The sequence below is a fragment of the Mytilus galloprovincialis genome, chromosome 6, assembly GCF_965363235.1.
Source record: "Mytilus galloprovincialis chromosome 6, xbMytGall1.hap1.1, whole genome shotgun sequence".
Taxonomy (NCBI): Eukaryota; Metazoa; Mollusca; class Bivalvia; order Mytilida; family Mytilidae; genus Mytilus; species Mytilus galloprovincialis.
In genome coordinates, this window is record NC_134843.1 from 30,182,946 (window position 1) to 30,206,606 (window position 23,661).

Sequence of the window (23,661 nt, forward strand, 5' to 3'; positions counted from 1 at the left end):
TGTCATTTCTTCCACTCTAAGTATTAAAAGGATAAAAGTTGTCCTCAAGGACTACTACACCCTTCACCCAAACTACCTTCCAACATCCATTTGCTTGAGAGTCAATACATGTATAAAAAAAAGCAGTTTTCTATTTTTGTTTATACATTTGCCTTGAAAAAATCAAGAGGTGTGTAAAAAATAAAATAAAAGTAACAATGAATCTCTAAATTTTATTTTCAGAGTCAGTTTGATGAGTTGTATAACAAGTATGGTATATATTCTGCTGGAGAACAACTATTTGGTTTACCTGTGACGGATTATCCAACCTTAATGAAGATAAAGAAAGAGCTTGGATTGCTACAGAAGTTGTATGGTCTATACAGTTCTGTCATGTCAGTTATTAATGGATATTATGATATTCTCTGGACAGAAGTAGACATTGAGAAAATTAATACAGAACTTAATGATCTTCAAAATAGGTATGATATTACTTAGTTTGAAAAAATGTTTTTGTCACATTTGTGTACCTTAAAATTGCAGTGTGACCTATAGATATTAAGTAAAATGAACATTGATGAAAAGAGAGTATAATCACATTCATTGTTACCTTCTAAACTATCATACAACACACAACATGTTCGGTTAACACATGAACTCCATATCTTTCTAGCTTTGTGTTATTCTATAAGGTATATATTGTGGGTATATTATGAAAATAAGACAAATGTGAATAATTTTAGATAATATAGTTATTAACAATAAACCATTAAAGATATATTAAATTTAAGTACCTAAAGATTTTGCTGTTATTAGAACACCATTTTCTAACATGTAAGTGTTTTCAGATAAATTTGTTTTATTCCAGTTGCTATCTTTGAAAATAAATGAATTGGAAGGCACACTTTTAATTGAACTGATAATTTAATGAAAATATTTCTGTAGATGTCGAAGGCTTCCTAAAGCATTGAAGGATTGGCAAGCTTTTATTGAATTAAAGAAGAAAATAGATGACTTCAGTGAATCTTGTCCTTTGTTAGAACTGATGGCTAATAAAGCCATGAAGGATAGACATTGGGAAAGAATAGCTAAACTTACTGGTCATACTTTTGATCTAGATTCAGAAAACTTCATGTTAAGAGATATCATGAAAGCTCCTCTTCTCAAGTACAAAGAAGATATTGAGGTATTTATTGACTGGATATTTTTTCAACATTGCATTGATAATATAGGCTAATCTATATACAAACATTTGATAGTTTTATTTTTTTTTTAAAAAGAATATATCAGAATGCTGAATTTTTTCAGATGTTTAATGTTAATTATGTTAATGATAAAATGATAGAAAGAAAGTTGATGTAATTTTAAATGTTAGTCCATAATGAAAAAATTAGAAAATGTTTTGATGCCTTATAAAGATTAACTTATATGTTTAGTGAAGTAAGCATGTGATTGAATTTTAATTGTAATTAACAGGATGTTTGTATCTCAGCTGTTAAAGAAAAGGACATAGAGGCCAAGTTATCACAGGTTGTCAATGATTGGAATGGTCGTACACTGTCCTTCGCTAATTTTAAAACTAGAGGGGAGTTGTTACTGAAAGGTGGAGAAACAGCAGAAATCATTACATTTTTGGAAGACAGTTTAATGGTTTTGAGTTCTCTATTGAGTAATAGGTAAGAAAATAGTTAGTTGTTTTTTTTACACTTGTGTGCAATCGAGATAATCCTATTTCAAGCAATCCCTTTAGCTTTGTATTACAGATTTTGTTAAACATGTGTTGGCAAGGTAAAGATCAAGTCTTTTCTTCACATATTTAAGTTAAGGAGATGTGGTATGATTGCCAATTACAAAACTACACTGAAGTTCAAATGAAGTGGATGTAAAAGCTATTTATGCAGTTTGAAGTTTGTCATGTACTTCTATTACTTCCATTAATATGTTATGTCCCTTCAAGTATTTTAACCTATCCTGTTATGTCTGGCCAAAAAAAGAATAAGCTATTGATTTAAATTTCAGATACAATGCTCCATTCAAGAAGACCATTCAAGAATGGGTAGCTAAGCTGTCTAATACAACAGATATATTGGAGAACTGGTTGGTGGTACAGAACCTATGGGTCTATCTTGAAGCTGTATTTGTTGGCGGTGACATAGCTAAACAGTTACCACAGGTAAATAAAACTTAATAAGGGATTTTCCATAAAAAGGTACATCACATGGAATTTACATTGAAATCTCGTCTATTTTGTACAATGAAAATAAAAAATTCTAAAATTGCATTTATGTCTATAAATGGTTACCCTATTTTCAAAGTGCCTTTCCTGCACACCATGTATGGTTTAATGGAACAGCCTAAACTTATCCAAAAAACAAAACAGTATAATATCAATTATAGTGATACTATCTGATGTTAGACTTGAAATCTAAGGAGGAAATATTAAAAATAACTTTATTTTGTATATTCCAGGTCTTTGCATTCATCATAACCTTTTTAATTTCAGTAATTTTTCATCGGTATATATTGACAATGTTTCTGTCAAGAAAACAGTGAATGAAATTGAATGTGACATCCTTACATATGTGTGCTATAGTTAAAAAAAGTATGTAAACCATTCTAACATGGTCTAGATCTGAAAGCCCTGTGTGTGACAAATAGGTTCTTACTGAAATAATGACAGATTGTTCCTTGATTCTCATCATACAACCTATAGGGTCTTATGACTTCATTTTACATATTAAAGAGCCTATTTTTTCTCTCTAGGAAGCCAAAAGATTTCAGAACATTGACAAATCCTGGGTGAAGATTATACAAAGAGCTCATGAAGTAACTAATGTAGTACAGTGCTGTGTAGGAGATGAAACTCTGGGACAACTGCTACCTCATCTGTTAGAACAACTTGAATTGTGTCAGAAATCACTCACAGGGTAATTGACTCAATCAATTTATATAATTCTTTTTATTTGCAGAAACTACAATACTAACATAACCCCTCCCAAATGGAGCTATGGAAGACCAAGCCTTCACGATTAACGAGTTCACAAGCCCAAAGCTCATTTTTTGAAACTTTTAGTTGGATTCTTTTGGCTTATAGAGAAGAATATGCAAGTCTGAAAGCATTTTTACAAGCCAATGACCTAGGACTTGTGGTTAAGCCTGAAGACTCGGGACTCTTTCTATCATTTAACAAGGTTATACAGCTATATGTCAAGGATGCCGTACAGTTATCAAGGCTAACTTACTAATAAAAAGTTCTAAACTTGTGAGAAAATAAATGTTGACTCAACTATAGAACTATTTGCAAATATCGGTCAGGTAAGCAATGGTTTATTGTTTAAAAGAAAAAAAAATTAAGGGGGAAAGGAAGAGTGGTACCAATATGTTTATTGTCATAGTAATTTTTTTTTTCCAGCTACCTGGAAAAGAAGAGACTTGTATTTCCAAGATTCTTCTTTATATCTGACCCTTCTTTACTGGAAATATTAGGACAAGCCAGTGACTCTCATACAATCCAGGTATAGTTTAAGGTTGTGTTAGTTTTCTGTCCCATTTTAATAGAGGATTATGATACAGATTCACAAGTTCTGCCTTATTCTCTGACATCAACATTTTTCAGTCTTTGAGTTTATTTAGAATAACTTTTATTAAGATATGGAATTTCTTTACGTTAATTTAGAGAAACTAAATAAAGAAATCGAAATTTACAGTAATTAAAAGTATTTCATTTATGACCATAGTTCATATAAGTGTATTGTGACTATTGAAGATCAATAATAACTAATGTGATGTCATTCTCAATTTCAGGCACATCTTCTTGGAATTTTTGAAAATGTAAATGAAGTTGAATTTCATGAGAAGGATTACGATAAAATGATTGCTGTGTTATCCAGAGAAAATGAAAGAATTATGGTAATATTTCATTGAGAAAATGTCTGTCCGTCCACACCAGGCACAATAACCACAGCATATTTGAAACAAAGGAAGAAAGCTCCCTCTCAAATGATTTTGATAATTTTGAGATTTTTCATTCAAGATTACAGAAATTTTAATGGTCAGATTAAAAGCAATTCTTCATGTGTGACCCACTTGCTCAAGAAGAATGCTATGATCAGTTTAAACTATTTACTATTATTTGAATTGATGAAAGTAAGCCTGAAATTTTTAAGATTTTACTTTTCCAGAGTTGTAGGATTCAAACCATCAAAATTAAGGCAATTTGTTTTTTACCTGTAGCTGTCAATTACATATTCATCGATTTGATTCAAATTCTGATATTTTATTCATAACATGAATATTCAAATTACAATAAGTCTGAAACATAAATATAAATAGATAGCAACCTTGTACAATTGGACTTTTCTAGGTCTGTTTGATTTCATGCTTAAATTGAAAAGTCTTTACTTAAGGTTAAATCAATTTGTATTTTGATTGTTTGCTTTAATCTAAACAATAAAACAAGGTATTATATTTATTTTTAATGAAGATAAAGTACTGTCAACAATGTAGAAAATATTATTGTGGTTTCTGTGATATGCCAAAAGAGATTCCTTATTTATATTTTCAGTTAGAAAAAGAAGTTATGGCCAAAGGAAATGTTGAGTCTTGGTTAGGTGAGCTTTTGCAAGAACAGCAAAAATCATTACATGGTGTGATAAGAGATGCATTCAGAACTATTAATAATGACGGATTTGAACTTATAAGTTTTACAAATGGCTTTCCAGCACAGGTTAGTACTGTAGTACCTTATTCAATAAAATATACAAGAACAAAAAAAGTTTCTTTAAATTTGCTCCAGAATTCAAGTTGTTAAAGGTTTCTTAGGAAAAAATTATTTCAAGATTTATTTTGTAACACTACAAGACTTTCTCCAATATTAAATGAAATAAAATAGCTTAGCTCTTTCATATTGTAATGTAGACAGAACAAGGCAGACCATGATCAATAAATTGTTGTTTGAAAGGACACTTCTGATATTTGGGTGTTCTAAACAGAAGGGAATGATATTGTTCTTCAACTTTGATTGAACTTATGAAAGAACATACAACATACCTATGATTGTTTGAAATTTTCTCTATATGAATATATTGTAGGTTGGTTTGCTGGGAATCCAAATGTTATGGACAAGAGATGCAGAATTGGCTCTACAGCATGCAAGGGGAGATAAGAAAATTATGCCAACAACTAACCAGAGATTTCTGGACATGTTGAACAAACTGATTGATCAAACTACTCATGATCTGACCAAGTTTGAGAGAATTAAGTATGAGACCCTTGTTACAATTCATGTACATCAGAGGGATATCTTTGATGATTTGGTGAGTTACCAAAAATGACACTAGACTGCTGGCTATGCAGGGAAAAATATGTCCATATTTAATTTTCAAAAGACTTGGGACTACGATCTGTTTTTTTTTTAATGTAAATTCTTGTTTTGAGGAACTATTCTAAAATGTTTATTAAACTTTATGTAGAATGTGTTTTTTTTTTAGCTTACCTGGCCCATCAGGCCAAGTGAGCTTTTGTAATCACTTCCTGTCCCTCGTCGTAGCCCCTGCGTTAACTTTTACAAAAATCTTCTCCTCTGAAACTACTGGGCCAAATTTAACAAAACTTGGCCACAATCATCATTAGGGTATTTAGTTAAAAAAATGTGTGGCGTGACCCGGCCAACCAACCAGGATGGCCGCCATGGCTAAAAATAGAACATAGGGGTAACATGTAGATTTTGGCTTATAACTCTGAAACCAAACCATTTAGAGCAAATCTGACATGGGGTATAATTGTCTATTAGGTCAAGATCTATCTGCCATGAAATGTTTTATAGACAACCCTTTGTTGGTTTGCTGCCACCAAATTAGTAATTTTATGGAAACTTTGCAGTTTTTGGTTATTATCTTGAATATTATTATAGATAGAGATAAACTGTTAACAGCAATAATGTTCAGCAAAATAAGATCTACAAATAATTGTCATTTGACCCCTTAAGGAGTTATTGCCCTTTATAGTCAATTTTTAACCATTTTTCAAAAATTTTAGTATTCTTTTAAAAAAAATCTTTTCCTCTGAAACTACTGGGCCAAATTTTACCAAACTTAGCCACAATCATCATTGGGGTATCGAGTTTAAAAAATGTGTGGCGTGACCCGGCCAACTAACCAAGCTGGCAGACATGGCTTAAAATAGAACATAGGGGTAAAATGTAGATTTTGGCTTATAACTCTGAAACCAAAGCATTTACAGCAAATCTGATCTGGATTAAATTGTTTATTAGATCAAGATCTATCTGCCCTGAAATTTTGAGACAAATCAGACAACCTGTTGTTGGGTTGCTGCCCCCAAATTAGTAATTTTAAATAAAATTTTGCAGTTTTTGGTTATTATCTTGAATATTATTATAGACAGAGATAAACTGCAAGCAGCAATAATGTTTATAAAAATAAGATCAACAAGTAAGTCAACATGACCAAAATTGTCAATTGACCCCTTAAGGAGTTATTGCCCTTTATAGTCAATTTTTAACAATTTTCATAAATTTTTGTAAAATTTTGGAAAATATTTTCCACTGTTATGACTTGGCCAAGTTCATTATAGATAGAAATAATTGTAGCAACAAGAATGTTCAGTAAAGTAAGATCTTCAAACACATCACCATCTCCAAAACTCAATTTTGTCATGAATTTATCTGTGTCCATTGTTTAATATGCACATAGACCAAGGTGAGCGACACAGGCTCTTGAGAGCCTCTAGTTTATACAAATTACTTTATTTTATGGCTTGTATTGAAAATTAAAATGAGTGTGCAAGTATGCATTGTTATAGATAATTTTTATGTATCAGATCCTTTTGAAATGAAGTAAAATATGAATTTTAAATTGTTCTGTTATCATGACCATTTCAGACAAAAATGCACATAAAATCACCAACTGACTTTGAATGGTTGAAACAAGCCAGGTTTTATTTCAAAGAAGACACAGACCAGTGTATTGTATCGATCACTGATGTAGACTTTATTTACCAGAATGAATTTCTAGGATGTACAGACAGATTGGTCATTACACCACTTACTGACAGGTACATATAGCAATTATTGTCATTTAAAAAAAACAAAAAACATTGTGACCTATAAATATCATATGACAAATAGTTATTGTGATAATGTATGTGTATGTGGTGTTTGCTATTATTTGAGATATGTTTACCAAATATAAACAGTATCATACACCACAGCCTGTTCCTCTAATGACAACAAGGGACTTAGTGACATGCATATCTAATAAGGCCGTGTTCACACCAAACTCTATGTACACTAAACTTGTTTACAATTAGTTTAATATACTGGACATTGGTTTCACATTAAATTTGTTCCCATCTATACACCTTGTTTAATTACCTGTACATAAGATTTGTTCACACTTGTAAACTCGATGTCATTTAAATGTTATGTATATTCCAAACCCCAATTGGAAAAAAAAATTGATTCTACAGATGCATGATAAATGAATTCTGAATCAAGAGTTTCCCCATACATTATAGTGTTAAATTTTAGGAAAAAAATACATACCAGCATCGAAATAAAAAACGGAATAAAACGTTTGCGCGGAAAACTTCTGACTCAGATAAATAAACAAAATACCCTCCTTCCCCCTTTTTGAAGTTAAGTGGTTTCTTCTTTATGAAAGCCATTTTGATGATTTGCAGTAGTTTAAAGATACTAAAGATGTCACGAATAAGCATTAGAAAACGTAGCTGCAGCAGCGTGCTTACAGGCGAAGAAGAAGGATATATTAGGGATGACAATATTTCTATCTTTTCTGTTTGTTCAAGAGGTATTTCTTCTCCAATGAGTATTCGGCAAAGGGAGGGGGTAATTTTTTTTAACTTTTAAGTGTAATTTAACGGATCCGAGATGCTTGACAAAAAATACATTTACCTCACACTTTTTAGGTAATGCATTTATGAATGAATCGTTGTTTGAGTAAAGACCAGTGGCAAATATTTCTGTGTAAGTCAAGTTGATTCGGGAAGATGTGAAGGTGGAAAAAGTCGGACCAATGTATTTCTTATTTCGGACATCTAGACTTGTTTCTTATATTATTCAAATACATGTATTTCTACAAAGAACTTTATTAATAACTGTTATAAATATCAATTTTATTCAAACATCGTTTCTTCCTTAAATATACACGGTGAAACTAATGTTTTAAATGCCTAGTTTTGTGTACGCTTAATCTACACAAGGCCTACATCGAGTATCGACTGCATGTAGACAAAACATGATTTACACTACATGTAAACATTGAGTTTTATCAATGGGAACGTAATTTTGTTTTGTTTACGTTTAAGTTACACTTACACAACACCGAGTTTAGGTCAATGTGAACACGGCCTAAGTCTAAGTAATGTATCACTAGCCCGTCAACACTGGGGTTGTCAGATTGAATTCCACATGTGGCAGGAGCGCTTGACTTCAATTTTGATTGACGAGGATTGTCAGTTTTCCAGCCAAAGGTTGGGGTTCTTAAGGACACTCGGGCTTGCTCCACCAACTAAAACTGACGGTCACAAAATAGCATAGTAATGCTGAAAGCCGCATAAAAAAGCAGTCAATCAAGCTTTAACAATAAACAATATTCTCTATTCAATGTTGACAATCTTCAGTTTTGTATTCTTGAGTTATGAGACAAATATAGTTGAAATAAGAGTACAGACATCTTATTTCTTGAGTTCCTCCTTTCAGTTTTCACTTATGAGGTTTATAATTTGGCTCTGAAATTATAGTTGAGACTTTATTTAATTTAGGTGTTATATCACTCTTGCACAAGCTTTAGGAATGTCAATGGGAGGTGCACCAGCAGGACCAGCAGGTACAGGCAAAACAGAGACAACTAAAGACATGGGTAAAGCCTTAGGCAAATATGTTGTCGTCTTCAACTGCTCTGATCAGATGGATTTCAGAGGACTTGGCAGAATTTACAAAGGTAATCCTATCTAGATCTGTGCCTTATGACTAACTGTTCTTGTATTTACACATCCCATTAGTGTTTACTATGGAAAACTTATTTTTAAAGTTGAACTCCAACTCTGGAGAGAAAATGTTCCAAAATCTTCCTCATTCACTATCATTTGTTGATAAATATCTTAATTATTGTCAAAAATATTTTGTACACAGATTTAGAGGTTGATTTTTTGGCACAATTTTTAAGTTACTAGTTTTGCATTCCACTGATAGTTTCCTTTCATATGCATATAGGTTTGACTTTTTCATGACACTTTCATGATCTGTATGAAATTATAGATTCAATTTGATTAAGATGTTATACTTCCATTATTTCCTAAAGTTGTTTCAGATCTGTGTATATTTGGCACTTTCATTCTTTTTTGGACTAAATTAACATTTAAACCTCATATTTTGATAACTTTGTCTTTTAATCATTCCTTCATTGAAAAGAACACAATAAACTTTGCTTTGTATATTTAATATTGCAGGACTTGCTCAGTCAGGATCATGGGGATGTTTTGATGAATTTAACAGAATTGAGTTACCCGTGCTATCTGTAGCGGCTCAGCAGATTTATATCGTATTGACTGCCAAGAAGGACAGGAAGAAAGAGTTTATATTTACTGATGGTGACAATGTAGAACTCAACCCTGAATTTGGTATTTTCTTGACTATGGTAGGTGAATTCTGAACATATATAAATAAACTCATCATAGATAACTGGATTACATTTTGTATTTATGTTATCATAATGAATAAAGGAAGGTTTGGTTACTCCTTGAGACAGCAATTTAAAAAAACAAACAACACCAATTCCTTTATAGCAGACTTTACAGTATGAATTTGTTTCATTGTTGAAGGCTGTATGGTTGCCTATATTGCTTATTTCTAATTGAATTTTATCTCAAGGTCTAAATGATCTTTTGTTTAGATATGTTGTAAATGCCTTAAATTTGAAATTGTTATTTAAACTTTTAATTGATCTTGTCTGTTAGATAACAGTGAAATAAACAATTCTAAGTTTCGTTATATGTCCAATGTAAAACAAAATCTTCAGTTGAAATTATCAAAAACAGTAGCAGGCTGAAAACCAAGTTCTATGATTCTTTACAGGAGTTAAAAAGAATCCAACTTATTTTGCAGCCTCTGGCATATTGAAATTTTCAAAAAGGACTTTACATTACTCAAAAAGTTCTGATCATTATGGCATTGCTTTGTTTTAGAACCCTGGTTATGCAGGTCGTCAGGAATTACCAGAGAACTTGAAAATACAGTTTCGTACCGTATCCATGATGGTGCCAGATAGACAGATTATTATGAGAGTAAAACTAGCTGCTTGTGGTTTCATTGAAAATGTTATTCTTGCCCAGAAATTTTACACGCTTTACAAATTGTGCGAAGAACAGCTTTCAAAGCAGGTTAGAAGTTAAAAATTAAGCAATATTTGATCCCAACTGTTTCAATTGTTTATTTGATAATTGCCAGCAGTTTTGAGGATAGTTTAATCATATTGTTTAGAATTATGGTTGATCATACAGAAGAACAAAGTAAAAAATATTTAAAAATTTATTTTATGAGTTTACACATTACATTCTCAGCCTTAAATTCATTCAGACAATAAATATATAATTATGACTTTTCAGTTCAAAAATGTTTATTTAGCAATTGAAAAAGTATGACTGTCACTATCCAGAACATGTAAAATGGACTTGTATTTTATATTTAATAGGTGCATTATGATTTCGGTTTGAGAAATATTTTATCAGTATTGAGAACACTTGGAGCTCAAAAAAGAGCTAGGCCTACAGAAACAGAAAATACTATTGTAATGAGAGTATTGAGAGACATGAACCTGTCTAAACTTGTAAGTATTGTGTTTTATTTAGTTTTGTCTCAATGCTAAGGTCAAGTTTTTGATGGTGTGCCAAAAAGTTCACATTTAAAGTAAAACACTTCAGATACTGTAGATTCATTATCATTAGTTGGATAGCAATTTTCTTGGATTTCGTGGGAAAAGGTGAACCACGAATTCAAATGTTCAATGAATTACAAATTTTCTATTGGCTTTTAATGCAGAAATTGGCAAAACCGTGAAATCAGATATCCACAAAAATTGGTACAAACGAAAATAAATGAATCCACAGTAGTGTTTGAATATGTTGTGGAACCATTCTTCACAAATGATTCTTCAATAGTAGGATTGTTGTTCATTGAAAAAGGATCTAATTTAAAAGTTTGAAAGCATGTATTTAGTATTTTCTCAGTTTTAATGGCAGAATATTATTTTAACATACTGCAACATATACAGTCGAACCTTGATTTGCCCAACTCAGTTGTGACATCTACATTATTTTGTCTCTGATTGATAGTTGACTCATTGGCAATCATACCACATCTTCTAATATTTTTTTTTGTAACTTTATACATCAATATCTTGTTTTAAAAATGCTATCTGAAATTTTTATCGGTTACAGCTTATTTAATGTTAGATTTTTTTAACAACTACCTTTTTTTTTTTTAAGAGAGTATTAGGAATGAAAGAGACATGTTTTAATTTTCCTGTATTTTAGGTTGATGAAGATGAACCATTGTTCATGAGTTTGATAGCAGATTTGTTCCCTGGCATTGTTCTTGATAGTGCTTCCTATGCTGATCTTCAAGTTGCCATATCAAACCAAGTTGAAGCTGCTGGGCTGATAAATCATCCTCCATGGAATTTGAAACTTGTTCAGGTAAATACTGTTTAAAAGCCTTATTATGCCCCATTTATGGGCATTATGTGTTCTGGTCTGTGCGTTCGTTCGTCCATCTGTTCGTCTGTCCCGCTTCAGGTTAAAGTTTTTGGTCGAGGTAGTTTTTGATGAAGATGAAGTCCAATCAACTTGAAACTTAGTATACATGTTCCCTATGATATGATCTTTCTAATTTTAATGCCAAATTAGAGATTTTATACCTTTTTCACGGTCGACTGAACATAGAAAATGATATTGAGGATGGGATATCTGTGTACTTGGGACACATTCTTGTTTTGAGAATGTTATGTGAATATTTGTTGCCATTGCCAATAAAACACAAGCTCCAAAAAATTAAGTACAGTCGACTCTCGTTATGTCGAAGTCAGCCGGACCAGAGAAATATTTCGAGATACAGGTAGTTCGACTCAAACGAACACCGGAAGTTCGACAATCTAAGGGACACAACTCTTGCTTAGCTTGGTAAAGCTAAAATAAATCCGGGTGAATATGACAAGGGGATCGATATTCTAGTATCAGATCGATGTATTTGTATGTCACAGTCTTTTATTATTATAATGACTGTTATTTTTACTTATTCAATTGTTTCAATTAAAAACAAAATCCTATGGCTTTTCCAAGAGAGTAATTTCCAATCGACAGTTTCGTAATTCAGGTCGCTAATAGCTGACAAAATTGTTTATTCTCGGATACAAGAGATTTAAGAAAATTTTGATTTCTATTCATTTTGTTTTATCTCACTCTTTGTTTTCAAAAGAACATATAATAAGATTAAAGACGCCGTTTGAGTAGTTTTTAGGTGATCATCAACGGAAGCCATAATCCTCACTTTATACACACCCAAGCTCATTAGTGTAAATCACAAATTAATTGTTTTGTAAACAATTAAAATACTTTTTCATGAACATTAACAATTTATCACTAATTATTTATAAAAATTCTACAAAAGATAATCTTAAGAAAACACTCATGGAAATAGCATGTCATAAATCAATACAGTGGTCAGTGACCGGAAATTTAATTACACGTGTATTTGTCAGATTAACTCTTTAATCCATTTAAATCCCGGAGGTCATGTTTTGACATATGTGTATTAGTTCGAGATAAAAAATGATTTTTGAATTCTTTTGTTAACCTTGGGACCGTAAATTTAGTTCGACTCAACCGAAATTTCGACTCATCAGGAGTCGAATTACATACTTTTGTATGGAATAAAGTTCAGGACCACGTGAAAACTTCGATTCATCCGAAATTTCGAGTCAACCGAGTTCGAGACAACGAGAGTTAACTGTATATTCGTATGGTTAAAAAATGAAGCAGTACCTTGACATCACCCATAAGTGGTCATACCTAAAGCCTTTTTAAATTATTTACATTATTGTAGTTGTATATTCCTGAAACCACAGTACTTAGTTGATCAGACAGGGGACACCCGTGTTACAAAATTTGGTTGTACCAGCTAATTAAAAAAGAGTTGTTGTTCTTTATAATGCATTTTGTGTTAACAGATTAGCAGCACGGAAAATATATTAGGAACTAATGAATTTTTAACCGGATTTTTGTGACAAAAATGTCGGTTATTGATTTGGGGATGTACGGCGGGCGGGCGGGCGGGCGGGCGGCAATCAAATGTTGTCCGTGCATTAACTCATGAACCGTTCAACCAAAGCTTTTAAAATTTTAATATGTTGTTACTGACAACTAAATGAACGTCAAGTTCAATAATGGCGATTTTGACTTTTACCGTTCAGGAGTTATGGTTCTTGAAAGATTGAAAAATGGAGTTGTCCGTGCATTTACGCATGAACTGTTCTACCAAAGCTTCCAAAATTTTAATATGTTGTTACTAATGAAAGAATGGAGGTCAAGTTCAATAATGACGAATTTGACTTTTACGGTTCAGGAGTTATGGTTCTTGAAACATTGAAAAATGGAGTTTCCAGTCGTGTCCGTGCATTTATGCATGAACTGTTCTACCAAAGCTTCCGAAATTTTAATATGCTGTTACTGATGACAAAATGGAGGTCAAGTTCAATAATGACGATTTTGACTTTTACCGTTCAGGAGTTATGGTTCTTGAAAGATTGAAAAATGGTTTTTCCCGTCGTGTCCATGCATTTTCTCATGAACCATTCAACCAAAGCTTTTGAAATTTTAATATGTTGTTACTGATGACAAAATAGAGGTCAAGTTCAATAATGACGATTTTGACTTTTACCGTTCAGGAGTTATGGTTCTTGAAAGATCATAAAATGGCGTTTCCATTCAGGTTGTTGCATTTACTCATGAACCATTCAATCTAAGCTTTTCAAATTTTAATATGTTGATACTGATGACAAAATGGAGGTCAAATTTGATATTGACGATTTTCACTTTCACCATTCATCAGTAATGGTTCTTGTGATATTGCCAGGACACAAATAAATGTTAATAAATCCGGTTTGCTGTCGTTGTGACAGCCTCTTGTTCTAAATTATACAATGTATTATCTCATATATTTCAGCTTTATGAAACACAAAGGGTACGTCACGGTATGATGACTCTTGGACCTAGTGGAGCAGGAAAGTCCTGCTGTATTTATGTACTGATGAAATCAATGGCAGATTGTGGTGCTCCACACAGGGAAATGAGAATGAACCCAAAGGCTATTACAGCACCTCAGATGTTTGGACGTTTAGATGTAGCTACGAATGACTGGACTGATGGCATTTTTTCTACTTTGTGGAGAAGAACACTTAAAGCTAAAAAAGGTTGGATTTTTATCTGAAAGAACTGAAAAGATAAAATTACATTTGTCAAAAGGCAAGAAATTGCTTCTGTGATTTATTTTTTAAGAAGATTAAATTTTGAAGAGGAACATAGTAATCTTTTGAGACTGGTTGTGTCTCTTATCTATTATCTTTTCCTCTGTTGTATTGAAAGGAAATTAAATAATTCATTATATTTCCATTTAGTATTTGAAGCTTTATTGTAAATTAAAACGTTTATGGTGTGTTCAGTCTAGTAGTTATAATTATTATAACTATACTCATCTTTCATTATAGGAGAAAATGTTTGGATTGTATTAGATGGCCCTGTGGATGCAATCTGGATTGAGAACTTGAATTCTGTACTTGATGACAATAAAACTTTAACTTTGGCTAATGGAGATCGTATACCAATGGCACCTCAGTGTAAGATTGTGTTTGAAGTACATAACATTGACAATGCATCACCAGCTACTGTCTCTAGGAATGGTATGGTTTACATGAGTTCATCTGCTTTAGATTGGAGGCCTATATTACAGGTAAACTTTAAGGTTTATATTATTAAGACAGTTATTGTTTAAGTTACATTGTGACTATAATTTATTAGATACATTGTAGTACCTCTGTGGTAGCATTGAAGTGTAATGGTTTGCTCTTTCGCTATTTTGTTTATCCTATTGCTCTAATAATCATATAAAAAAAGAATGATTGATTGATTGGTTGCTTAATGTCCAATGGCAATATTTTATTCATGTTCAGGACTAGAACAAATTATTTAAACAATAAAACCAATATATAGGTCTTGTTATAAAGCAGTCTGGGATGAAGGGCTGGAAATTTGGACTGCCACTAGAAAATAAGGATATATTGATTGAGGACTAAAAATTTTGCTTTGCAACAGCTGAATTGGTAAACAAATGTGTAGTCATAAATACTCATTTATACAAAATACAGGTTTGATTGGATTTTATTGTATGTTAAAGTGAAAAATATAAACCAGATTTCCTACCAACGTTGACAACTAACTGTTAACTCTTGACCATGTAAGAGTTTGAATAGGACTGGATTGTTCCTTTCTTATATTCAAGCAAAGTTTAAAACCAAAATTTTTATTGAGAATCATCACTGCATTAGTATGTTACACATGATAAGATTTGATACTTATTTATGTTGAGCAGGGATGGTTGAAGACCAGAAATGCAGCTGAGGCAGATATACTTTTAGGATTATTTGACAAATTGTATGAAGATGTCAATCTTTATGTCAACTTACAGTTAAATGCAAAAATGGATGTGTTACAGTGTAATCAGATTAAACAGGTTTGTGTTTCTAGATAAACATACAAAAATGGATGTGTTACAGTGTAATCAGATTAAACAGGTTTGTGTTTCTAGATAAACATACAAAAATGGATGTGTTACAGTGTAATCAGATTAAACAGGTTTGTGTTTCTAGATAAACATACAAAAATGGATGTGTTACAGTGTAATCAGATTAAACAGGTTTGTGTTTCTAGATAAACATACAAAAATGGATGTGTTACAGTGTAATCAGATTAAACAGGTTTGTGTTTCTAGATAAACATACAAAAATGAATGTGTTACAGTGTAATCAGATTAAACAGGTTTGTGTTTCTAGATAAACATACAAAAATGAATGTGTTACAGTGTAATCAGATTAAACAGGTTTGTGTTTCTAGATAAACATACAAAAATGAATGTGTTACAGTGTAATCAGATTAAACAGGTTTGTGTTTCTAGATAAACATACAAAAATGGATGTGTTACAGTGTAATCAGATTAAACAGGTTTGTGTTTCTAGATAAACATACAAAAATGAAGAGTCATAAGATTTATTGTTTAGCCAGTGAAATTGAAAATATTGCAAAGTTCTTCTATCCTTTCAAAATATTTACTAATAGGTCTATATGGTTTATAAAAACTGACAACTGAAGGCTTCAAATTTCAGTTGATTTCCTATTCAAAATGACGAACTTATCAGACTAACAGAATGAAAAATATCCTTTATGAAATGGAAAAAAAGTGAGGTCTTTTAATTAACAAGCTCTGAAAGTTTGTAACATTCAAAGAGCCAAATATATGTCGAGTTTGAACCAATCATGCTACTTTAGGAGCATCAACAAAAATTTCTGAATATAAAATATATTTCAGGCATGTGTGTTGTTGGAAGGTCTGATTCCAAAGAGAGACGATAAAGGAACATTACAGGCCCCTCATCTAGAGAAACTGTTTATCTTCAGTGTTATGTGGAGTCTTGGAGCATTACTAGAACTTGAAGATAGAGCCAAGATGGAAGAGTTCATGATGAATCATGAATGTGGCTTAAATTTCCCCCCTAAACAAGATGATGAAACTATATTTGAGTATATGGTAGATGAGAAAGGTACAATAACTAGTAAAACAGTAAGAATAGTTTTTATGGTATTGTATAGTTTTAAATTTTTTTTAAATAAGTTTTTATGACTTTACAATACCACCTGACTTTAAGTTTTGATTAATTTCATTACAAACCAAATGATACCTCTTTATAGTTAGATTTCTTTGAGTTTGTAATAATTTAAGATGAAAAATATTTATCTTCTCTAATTCTATTTAGAATGTTAGAAACTTTACAATATTTTTTTTGTGTATATTTGTAGGTGAATGGTGTCATTGGTCAAACAAAGTAGAGGAGTACATCTACCCTGATGACAGTGTACCTGAATTCTCATCTATTCTGGTACCCAATGTGGACAACATCAGGACTAATTTCCTGATTGAAACAGTTTCAAAACAAAATAAGGTATCGTAAATTAAGTAGATAAATCTTTTGTTAAAATTATGTCATGAAACAATTGTGTTTGAAGTATGCCTCGGGTTGGTCCAGGATAGAATGGTGTAAATGATTTGGATACAAAACTTTTGTGTATAAAACTTTTTTTGTAAAAACAGGAAAACAATGTCAATCATGTTGAAGAATTAAATGGAAAAAGTTGATATTGAATTTACAGTTATAAGCCCAAAAAATATGTGTATGCAAATGTTAGGCTGGGAAAGAGTAGTTACCTACTTTGTTCAATTGACTCCTTCAGTTCTGTTGAACCCATATCCCTGTAACTTAGATTGCACAAATATTGAAATTGTGCACCTGATATTATGGCATTGTTTCACAACCCCCCCCCCCCCCCCCCCCCATTTTTAACCTTATATTTTTATGTATTTTACCAGGATTCACGCTTCAGACAGCTGACGATGAGACCCGGGATCGGAATACCTCTTTTATATTTCCCACTCAAAACAGTGCAAACATGAGTTATCTTTCTTTGTTGAATACCCGGATGAAAGTTTAAACATGGCCCTTCTGTTTGTTGAAAAGCGTGTTAAAATCAGAGGAAATTTACGGAATTTACGAGAATTTGAAATGAGGGAACATTTTTCCTGAAAGAATATGGAAGAATTGAAGTCAAACTATTATACTTTTTTGACATAAAATGTCGTTTTATGTACAAAACACTTCAAATGGACATCATTCAGTGTGAGGAATTGATACAGCCTCATTAAATTTTTATGCCCCACCTACTATAGCAGAGGGCCATAATGTATTCTGGTCTGTGCCTCCGTTCGTGCATTAGTTCGTTCGTCCGTGCGTCCATTTGTTTCAGGTTAAAGTCTTTGGTCAAGGTAGTTTTTGAAAAAGTTGAAGTCCAATCAACTTGAAACTTAGTACACATGTTCCCCATGATATGTTCTTTCTAATTTGATTACCAAACTATAGTTTTGACCCCAATTTCATGGTCCACTGAACATAGAAAATGATAGTGCGAAGTTCAGGTTAAAGTTTTTGGTCAAGGTAGTTTTTGATGAAGTTAAAGTTACATCAACTTGAAACTTCGTACACATGTTCCCTATGATATGATCTTTCTAATTTTAATTCCAAATTAAAGTTTTGACCCCAATTTCACGGTCCACTGAACATAGAAAATGATAGTGTGAGTGGGGCATCCGTGTACTATGGACACATTCTTGTTTTAAAAAAATTTGTTTTGGGTAAAAAAATTCGATTTTGGGTCAAAGAGCAGAATTTTAAGAATTTCACCTAGATAATGCGGAAAATTTGAATATTTTATGGAGAAAAAATTATCAAAACATGAACAAAACTGTGAACATGGTGTTAGTGAATGAAATAAAGACACAAATAACTACAGACAAGTTTTTACTGACATTTATTATGAAGATCTCCCACTTGAGTAATAGTAGCCAGGGCAGCCATCATCTCAGAGTAGCTTCTGTCTGGGCAGCTATCGGTGAAAGGGTTAATCTATTTTTATATGCTATTTTTATGTCTCTATTTCAGGCAGTCCTGCTAATTGGAGAACAAGGTACAGCCAAAACAGTTATGATAAAGGGATATATGGCTAAATATGATCCAGATAGCCACTTGAGTAAAAGTTTTAACTTTTCATCTGCATCTATTCCTATGATGTTTCAGGTACATATATAAATTATTAATCTCTGCACAGTAAAGTTGAACTTGGTATGAATGCAAATAAGAATACTTTCTACCAGAGACAAAATGATGCTAGCAACTATCATAACTATAGGTCATGGTACTAACTTCAGTAATGAGCTATACCCATTCATTAATATGCATTTGATGTACTGCAAAGAAAGCTATAAAAGGCCTAACATAGCAAAATGTCAAATATTTAAATGAGAAGACTAACTGCCTGTTTAGAAGAAGAAGAAAAACATATGTGAAACACAGTAACAAAGTACAACTACTGAATTGCAGGCTTCTCACTTTGAGTTTTGGCTGAATTTTTCATATATGATGCGTAATTAATCTGTCAAATTCCTACAGTTGTCAAGTTAAAATATATCACTTCTCAAAAATGTTTGCATGCATATACATATCACACAGGGCAAAAAGCAAAGTTCTATTCACTCATTGAAATAAGTGAACCAAGGCTTTGCATACTTTTGTGAAGTTTTTTGAGAGGTTTATTCACAATAGTTATATAATGCATGTAACAGATTTAACTCTCATCAGATTTATATTATCTGCTCTTAGCTGTTTGTCTAAAATAAGGATTGCTAAATTTTTATCTTTATGCAAGGTGATGAGTTGATTTTGAATGGAACAATTCAAAACATTTTATAATGTTTTGTGTACCTTGTGATTTACAGAATTCAGAATGAATGAATGGAAATGTAAAGATGTAGTTTATAGATTTTTTTGTAACCTTTTATTTTAATTCTATTTTGTTCATTTTTAAAACTATTTTACAGAGAACAATTGAAAGTTATGTAGATAAAAGAATGGGAAGCACATATGGACCTCCAGGAGGGAGAAGGATGACTGTTTTTGTGGATGATATCAATATGCCAGTTATTAATGAATGGGGAGATCAGGTTGGTCATTTAAACTGGTCTTTTATTTTATAACCAAATAGGTCAGTTTTAGAATAGAATGAATCATGTTTTGATAGAAAAAGATCTGAGAACCAATGGACAATTTTCCTTAGTCAAAGTTCTGGATGGACAATTTCTTGGGAAGTATTTTTACAGCAAAATAATTGGTTTCAAAGCTTCACATTTCAGAAAATGAACCTAGTGATTTTTTTTTCAAATACTTAAATCATCAAGTAAACATATCAAAAGTACACATACTTTAAAAGATATTTTTTTTTAGCCCATACCCTCTTTCAATTTAAGCTTTTCACAGGTGAATAATGACATTCAAACAAGATTAAACGAAGTTATCAAAATGAATTATTTATTTAACAGGTAACAAATGAAATCACAAGACAGATGATGGAAATGCATGGAATGTACAGTCTAGATAAACCAGGAGAATTTATCTCTATTGTTGATGTCCAGTTTTTAGCAGCCATGATACAGCCTGGTGGAGGACGTAATGATATACCACAGAGACTCAAAAGACAGTTTTCTATATTCAATTGTACTCTTCCATCAAACAATTCTATTGACAAAATCTTCAGTGAGTATTAGCATACCAGTACCTTAGGGTTGAAGCTATGTCTGGCAGCAACCAATACAAAACTTAAAAATGTTTATCATTTGATGAAAATATATAATATTGTCTATATATGCTACAGAATTAAGAAAATGTTTTAAATTTATAGATAAAGAATAGAGAAAAATGGGTAAAAAGATAAGAAAGATAGAATAATGGGTGTGCAAAAGTACATATCAAAGGAAATTTATATAAAAATAGAAGAAGACAGAAAATGAGCGAAGTTGGGAATTTAAATGTGACAAAGTTGCTTACTTAGCCAGATATGTTGACCAACTTGCTAGTTGTATAAAAAAAAAAAACAGACAAAAAAATTGAAATTTCAAACTATATGGCCCCTGCATATATTTGTACTTTACTAGGTATAATAGGATGTGGCTACTTCTGTTCCACCAGATTTGAGCCAGTTGTTTGTGATCTAGTACAGCTATTGGTACCAGCAACCAGAACTCTCTGGCAGATGACAAAGGTATGTTAGGTTAAGTTTTAAACATCGTTACCAAACATTGATTAAGAGATACCTTTACTATCCTGAAAATTTGACAAAATGCAAGAATAAATTTAGGAAGATCAGGAGAAATACCAATGTCCACCAAGCTATAGTTAAATGATGCATATATGATTCTTATTTTAGTCAGTCTCCTACTGGAAGTTATACTTAATTCTGATCAATTTTTAAAAGCTATACAAAATAGTTCTGAAAGCATATTATGGTAATGGGTTGACTATGTGCCACTGAACACAATAATTCATATGTTTGATAAGGTTTGGCAAGTGGTTAAAATTGACAAGAGCATAGATCAAGGCTGAAGATATACTCTTTAGAGCTTTTAGTTAGATTTGTTAACTGATCATACAGAAGAACATTTAAGATTATTAGAGGCTGCAATATGATAAATAAGATTGTCCTTTTGTGTAGGTCAAAATGTTGCCAACACCAGCAAAGTTTCACTACATCTTTAACTTGAGAGATTTATCTCGTATATGGGAAGGCATGCTGAATATTCAAGGCACTGAATGTAAAGATGAGGCTACCATGATGGGTCTATGGAAACATGAATGTACCAGAGCTATTGCTGATAGGTCAGTATAATGTAAACAGGACCAATTTATTTGCAGGTTCAGTAATATCAAAATACACAAGCCCTTTCAATGTCTTACTACTAGACTTTTATGCTTCATTCAAAGAAGCAATGCCATTTTGCCAAGATCTTATATTCTTTGTTTTGTTTCTCTGAAATTTTCCGAAAACATACTCTTTTATATTTCCTTCTGCCAACCAAAAAAACTGCTTTTACTATCAAACATACAAAAAAGCAAACCCTGGCCATCATTACTGATCTGTTTTTATGCCCTCTACGATAGTAGAGGGGCATTATGTTTTCTGGTCTGTGCGTTCGTCCGTTCGTCCGTCTGTCCCGCTTCAGGTTAAAGTTTTTGTTCGAGGTAGTTTTTGATGAAGTTGAAGTCCATTCGACTTCAAACTTGGTACACATGTTCCCTATGATATGATCTTTCTAATTTTAATGCAAAATTAGAGATTTTACCCCAATTTCACGGTCCACTGAACATAGAAAATGATAGTGCGAGTGGGGCATTCGTGTACTGAGGACACATTCTTGTTAAAACTTACTTTATAGTTATTTAGGAAGTACGTTAGTTTTATTATGGAAAAAGTTCTGTTTTTTTGAAAGCGGAAATGTAAAACAAGAAATAAAGATATTTTGCAACTTTCTTTAATAGTTTACAGTTAAAATAATAAAGCATGCAAACCAAGAATTTAAATGCCTTGCTTGCAAACTTTTGGTTGTTTGCTCAGGCATTGTAATTAAGATTGACACCTAAATTCAATGGAGAGGCAGAGTAACAGTTTGTTTACTACATAAAAAAGAGTTGATTGGACAATGGATATGATATTGGATACAATTTTGATATTCATTGACCAATCAAACCATTGTGCATAGTAAACAGACTGTTACACTCCACCTACCCATTGAATTTAGGTATCAATCTTAATAACAATATCTGAGCAAACAACCAAACTAAGTTGGCAAGCAAGACATTTGAACTCTTGGTTTGCATGCTTTATTTTTTTAACTGTAATGACTCAAATTTATTGCCCTTTATTAATTAATAAAAGCCATTTTAAGTTCTGGTATGAAATTAGTCAGTGTGTGGATGCCGAATGACTAATAATATAGTTAAGGATATATGTAAAAAAATTCAAAATCAGGAGTCTTGGAATTTTCTTGTCCTTTCTCTTCTAATATTTATGTCTTGCATCTTCCATTTCCACTGCCAATTGCTTGATTTGCTGGATACCTTCAACCAAATCTTTTAAAATATTTTGAAAATGTTGTAAAATTTTAAGTTTTAAGTGTAATACATATGATATGTTGTTCCAGGGTTATTTCCTTCAAGTACCCATTACGCCACATATTGAATATTTTTTGTTGTTATGCCCCACCTACAATAGTAAAGGGGTATTATAATTTTGGTCTGTGGGTACATCCTTTGTCTATTCTGTCCCTCTTCAGGTTAAAGTTTTTGGTCAAGGTAGTTTTTGATGAAAATGAAGTCCAATCAACTTAAAACTTAGTATACATGTTCCATTTGATATGATCTTTCCAATTTTATGCCAATTTGATTAAAATGGAGTTTTTACACCAATTTCAAGGTCCAAATGGTAGTGTGAGTGGGCATCCATGTACTATGGACACATTCTTGTTTTTTGTTTTTTATTTATTATTATATTATTACATATTGGTTCAGTTTGCTGAAACATATAATACATTTTCATGAACAATTATTCTTTTTTTATTTTATTCATATTAGATTTACTAATTTTGAAGACAAGAATTGGTTTGAAAATGCACAGAAGGGTGTAATAAAGAACAATATTAGTGAGGAATTAGCAAGTATATGTCCTGAAGAACCATACTTTGTAGATTTCCTTCAGGATGCTCCTGAACCTACAGGAGAAGAGTCGGAGGATGCAGCATTGGAGGCACCAAAAATATATGAACTGGTTAGTAAATGTTGAATAGATAAAAAAAAAAAATTAAGTTAAGAAATTTGTTGTTTGAGGATATTCCCAGTCTGAATTTGTTACTGACAAATTGTTGATAGTGATGATGGAAAACTGTTA

General features: G+C 32.0%; 1 protein-coding gene across 2 annotated transcripts in view; it reads left to right on the forward strand.

The window, feature by feature from the left end:
• Window positions 1-23,661, forward strand: part of LOC143079331 (dynein axonemal heavy chain 8-like) — a 150,527-nt gene that overhangs the window by 56,990 nt on the left and 69,876 nt on the right. For both annotated transcript variants that reach the window (XM_076254587.1, XM_076254588.1), the window contains exons 31-56: window positions 223-461; window positions 925-1,165; window positions 1,456-1,655; window positions 1,999-2,152; window positions 2,743-2,906; window positions 3,392-3,494; window positions 3,784-3,888; window positions 4,544-4,705; window positions 5,070-5,294; window positions 6,878-7,050; window positions 8,779-8,957; window positions 9,466-9,653; window positions 10,201-10,395; window positions 10,707-10,841; window positions 11,548-11,709; window positions 14,234-14,480; window positions 14,775-15,016; window positions 15,656-15,796; window positions 16,649-16,880; window positions 17,137-17,279; window positions 18,831-18,965; window positions 19,766-19,888; window positions 20,264-20,477; window positions 20,876-20,982; window positions 21,433-21,596; window positions 23,349-23,541. In XM_076254587.1, coding sequence (XP_076110702.1) covers window positions 223-461; window positions 925-1,165; window positions 1,456-1,655; window positions 1,999-2,152; window positions 2,743-2,906; window positions 3,392-3,494; window positions 3,784-3,888; window positions 4,544-4,705; window positions 5,070-5,294; window positions 6,878-7,050; window positions 8,779-8,957; window positions 9,466-9,653; window positions 10,201-10,395; window positions 10,707-10,841; window positions 11,548-11,709; window positions 14,234-14,480; window positions 14,775-15,016; window positions 15,656-15,796; window positions 16,649-16,880; window positions 17,137-17,279; window positions 18,831-18,965; window positions 19,766-19,888; window positions 20,264-20,477; window positions 20,876-20,982; window positions 21,433-21,596; window positions 23,349-23,541 — 4,566 coding nt within the window. The remainder of the gene's footprint in view (window positions 1-222; window positions 462-924; window positions 1,166-1,455; window positions 1,656-1,998; window positions 2,153-2,742; window positions 2,907-3,391; window positions 3,495-3,783; window positions 3,889-4,543; window positions 4,706-5,069; window positions 5,295-6,877; window positions 7,051-8,778; window positions 8,958-9,465; window positions 9,654-10,200; window positions 10,396-10,706; window positions 10,842-11,547; window positions 11,710-14,233; window positions 14,481-14,774; window positions 15,017-15,655; window positions 15,797-16,648; window positions 16,881-17,136; window positions 17,280-18,830; window positions 18,966-19,765; window positions 19,889-20,263; window positions 20,478-20,875; window positions 20,983-21,432; window positions 21,597-23,348; window positions 23,542-23,661) is intronic.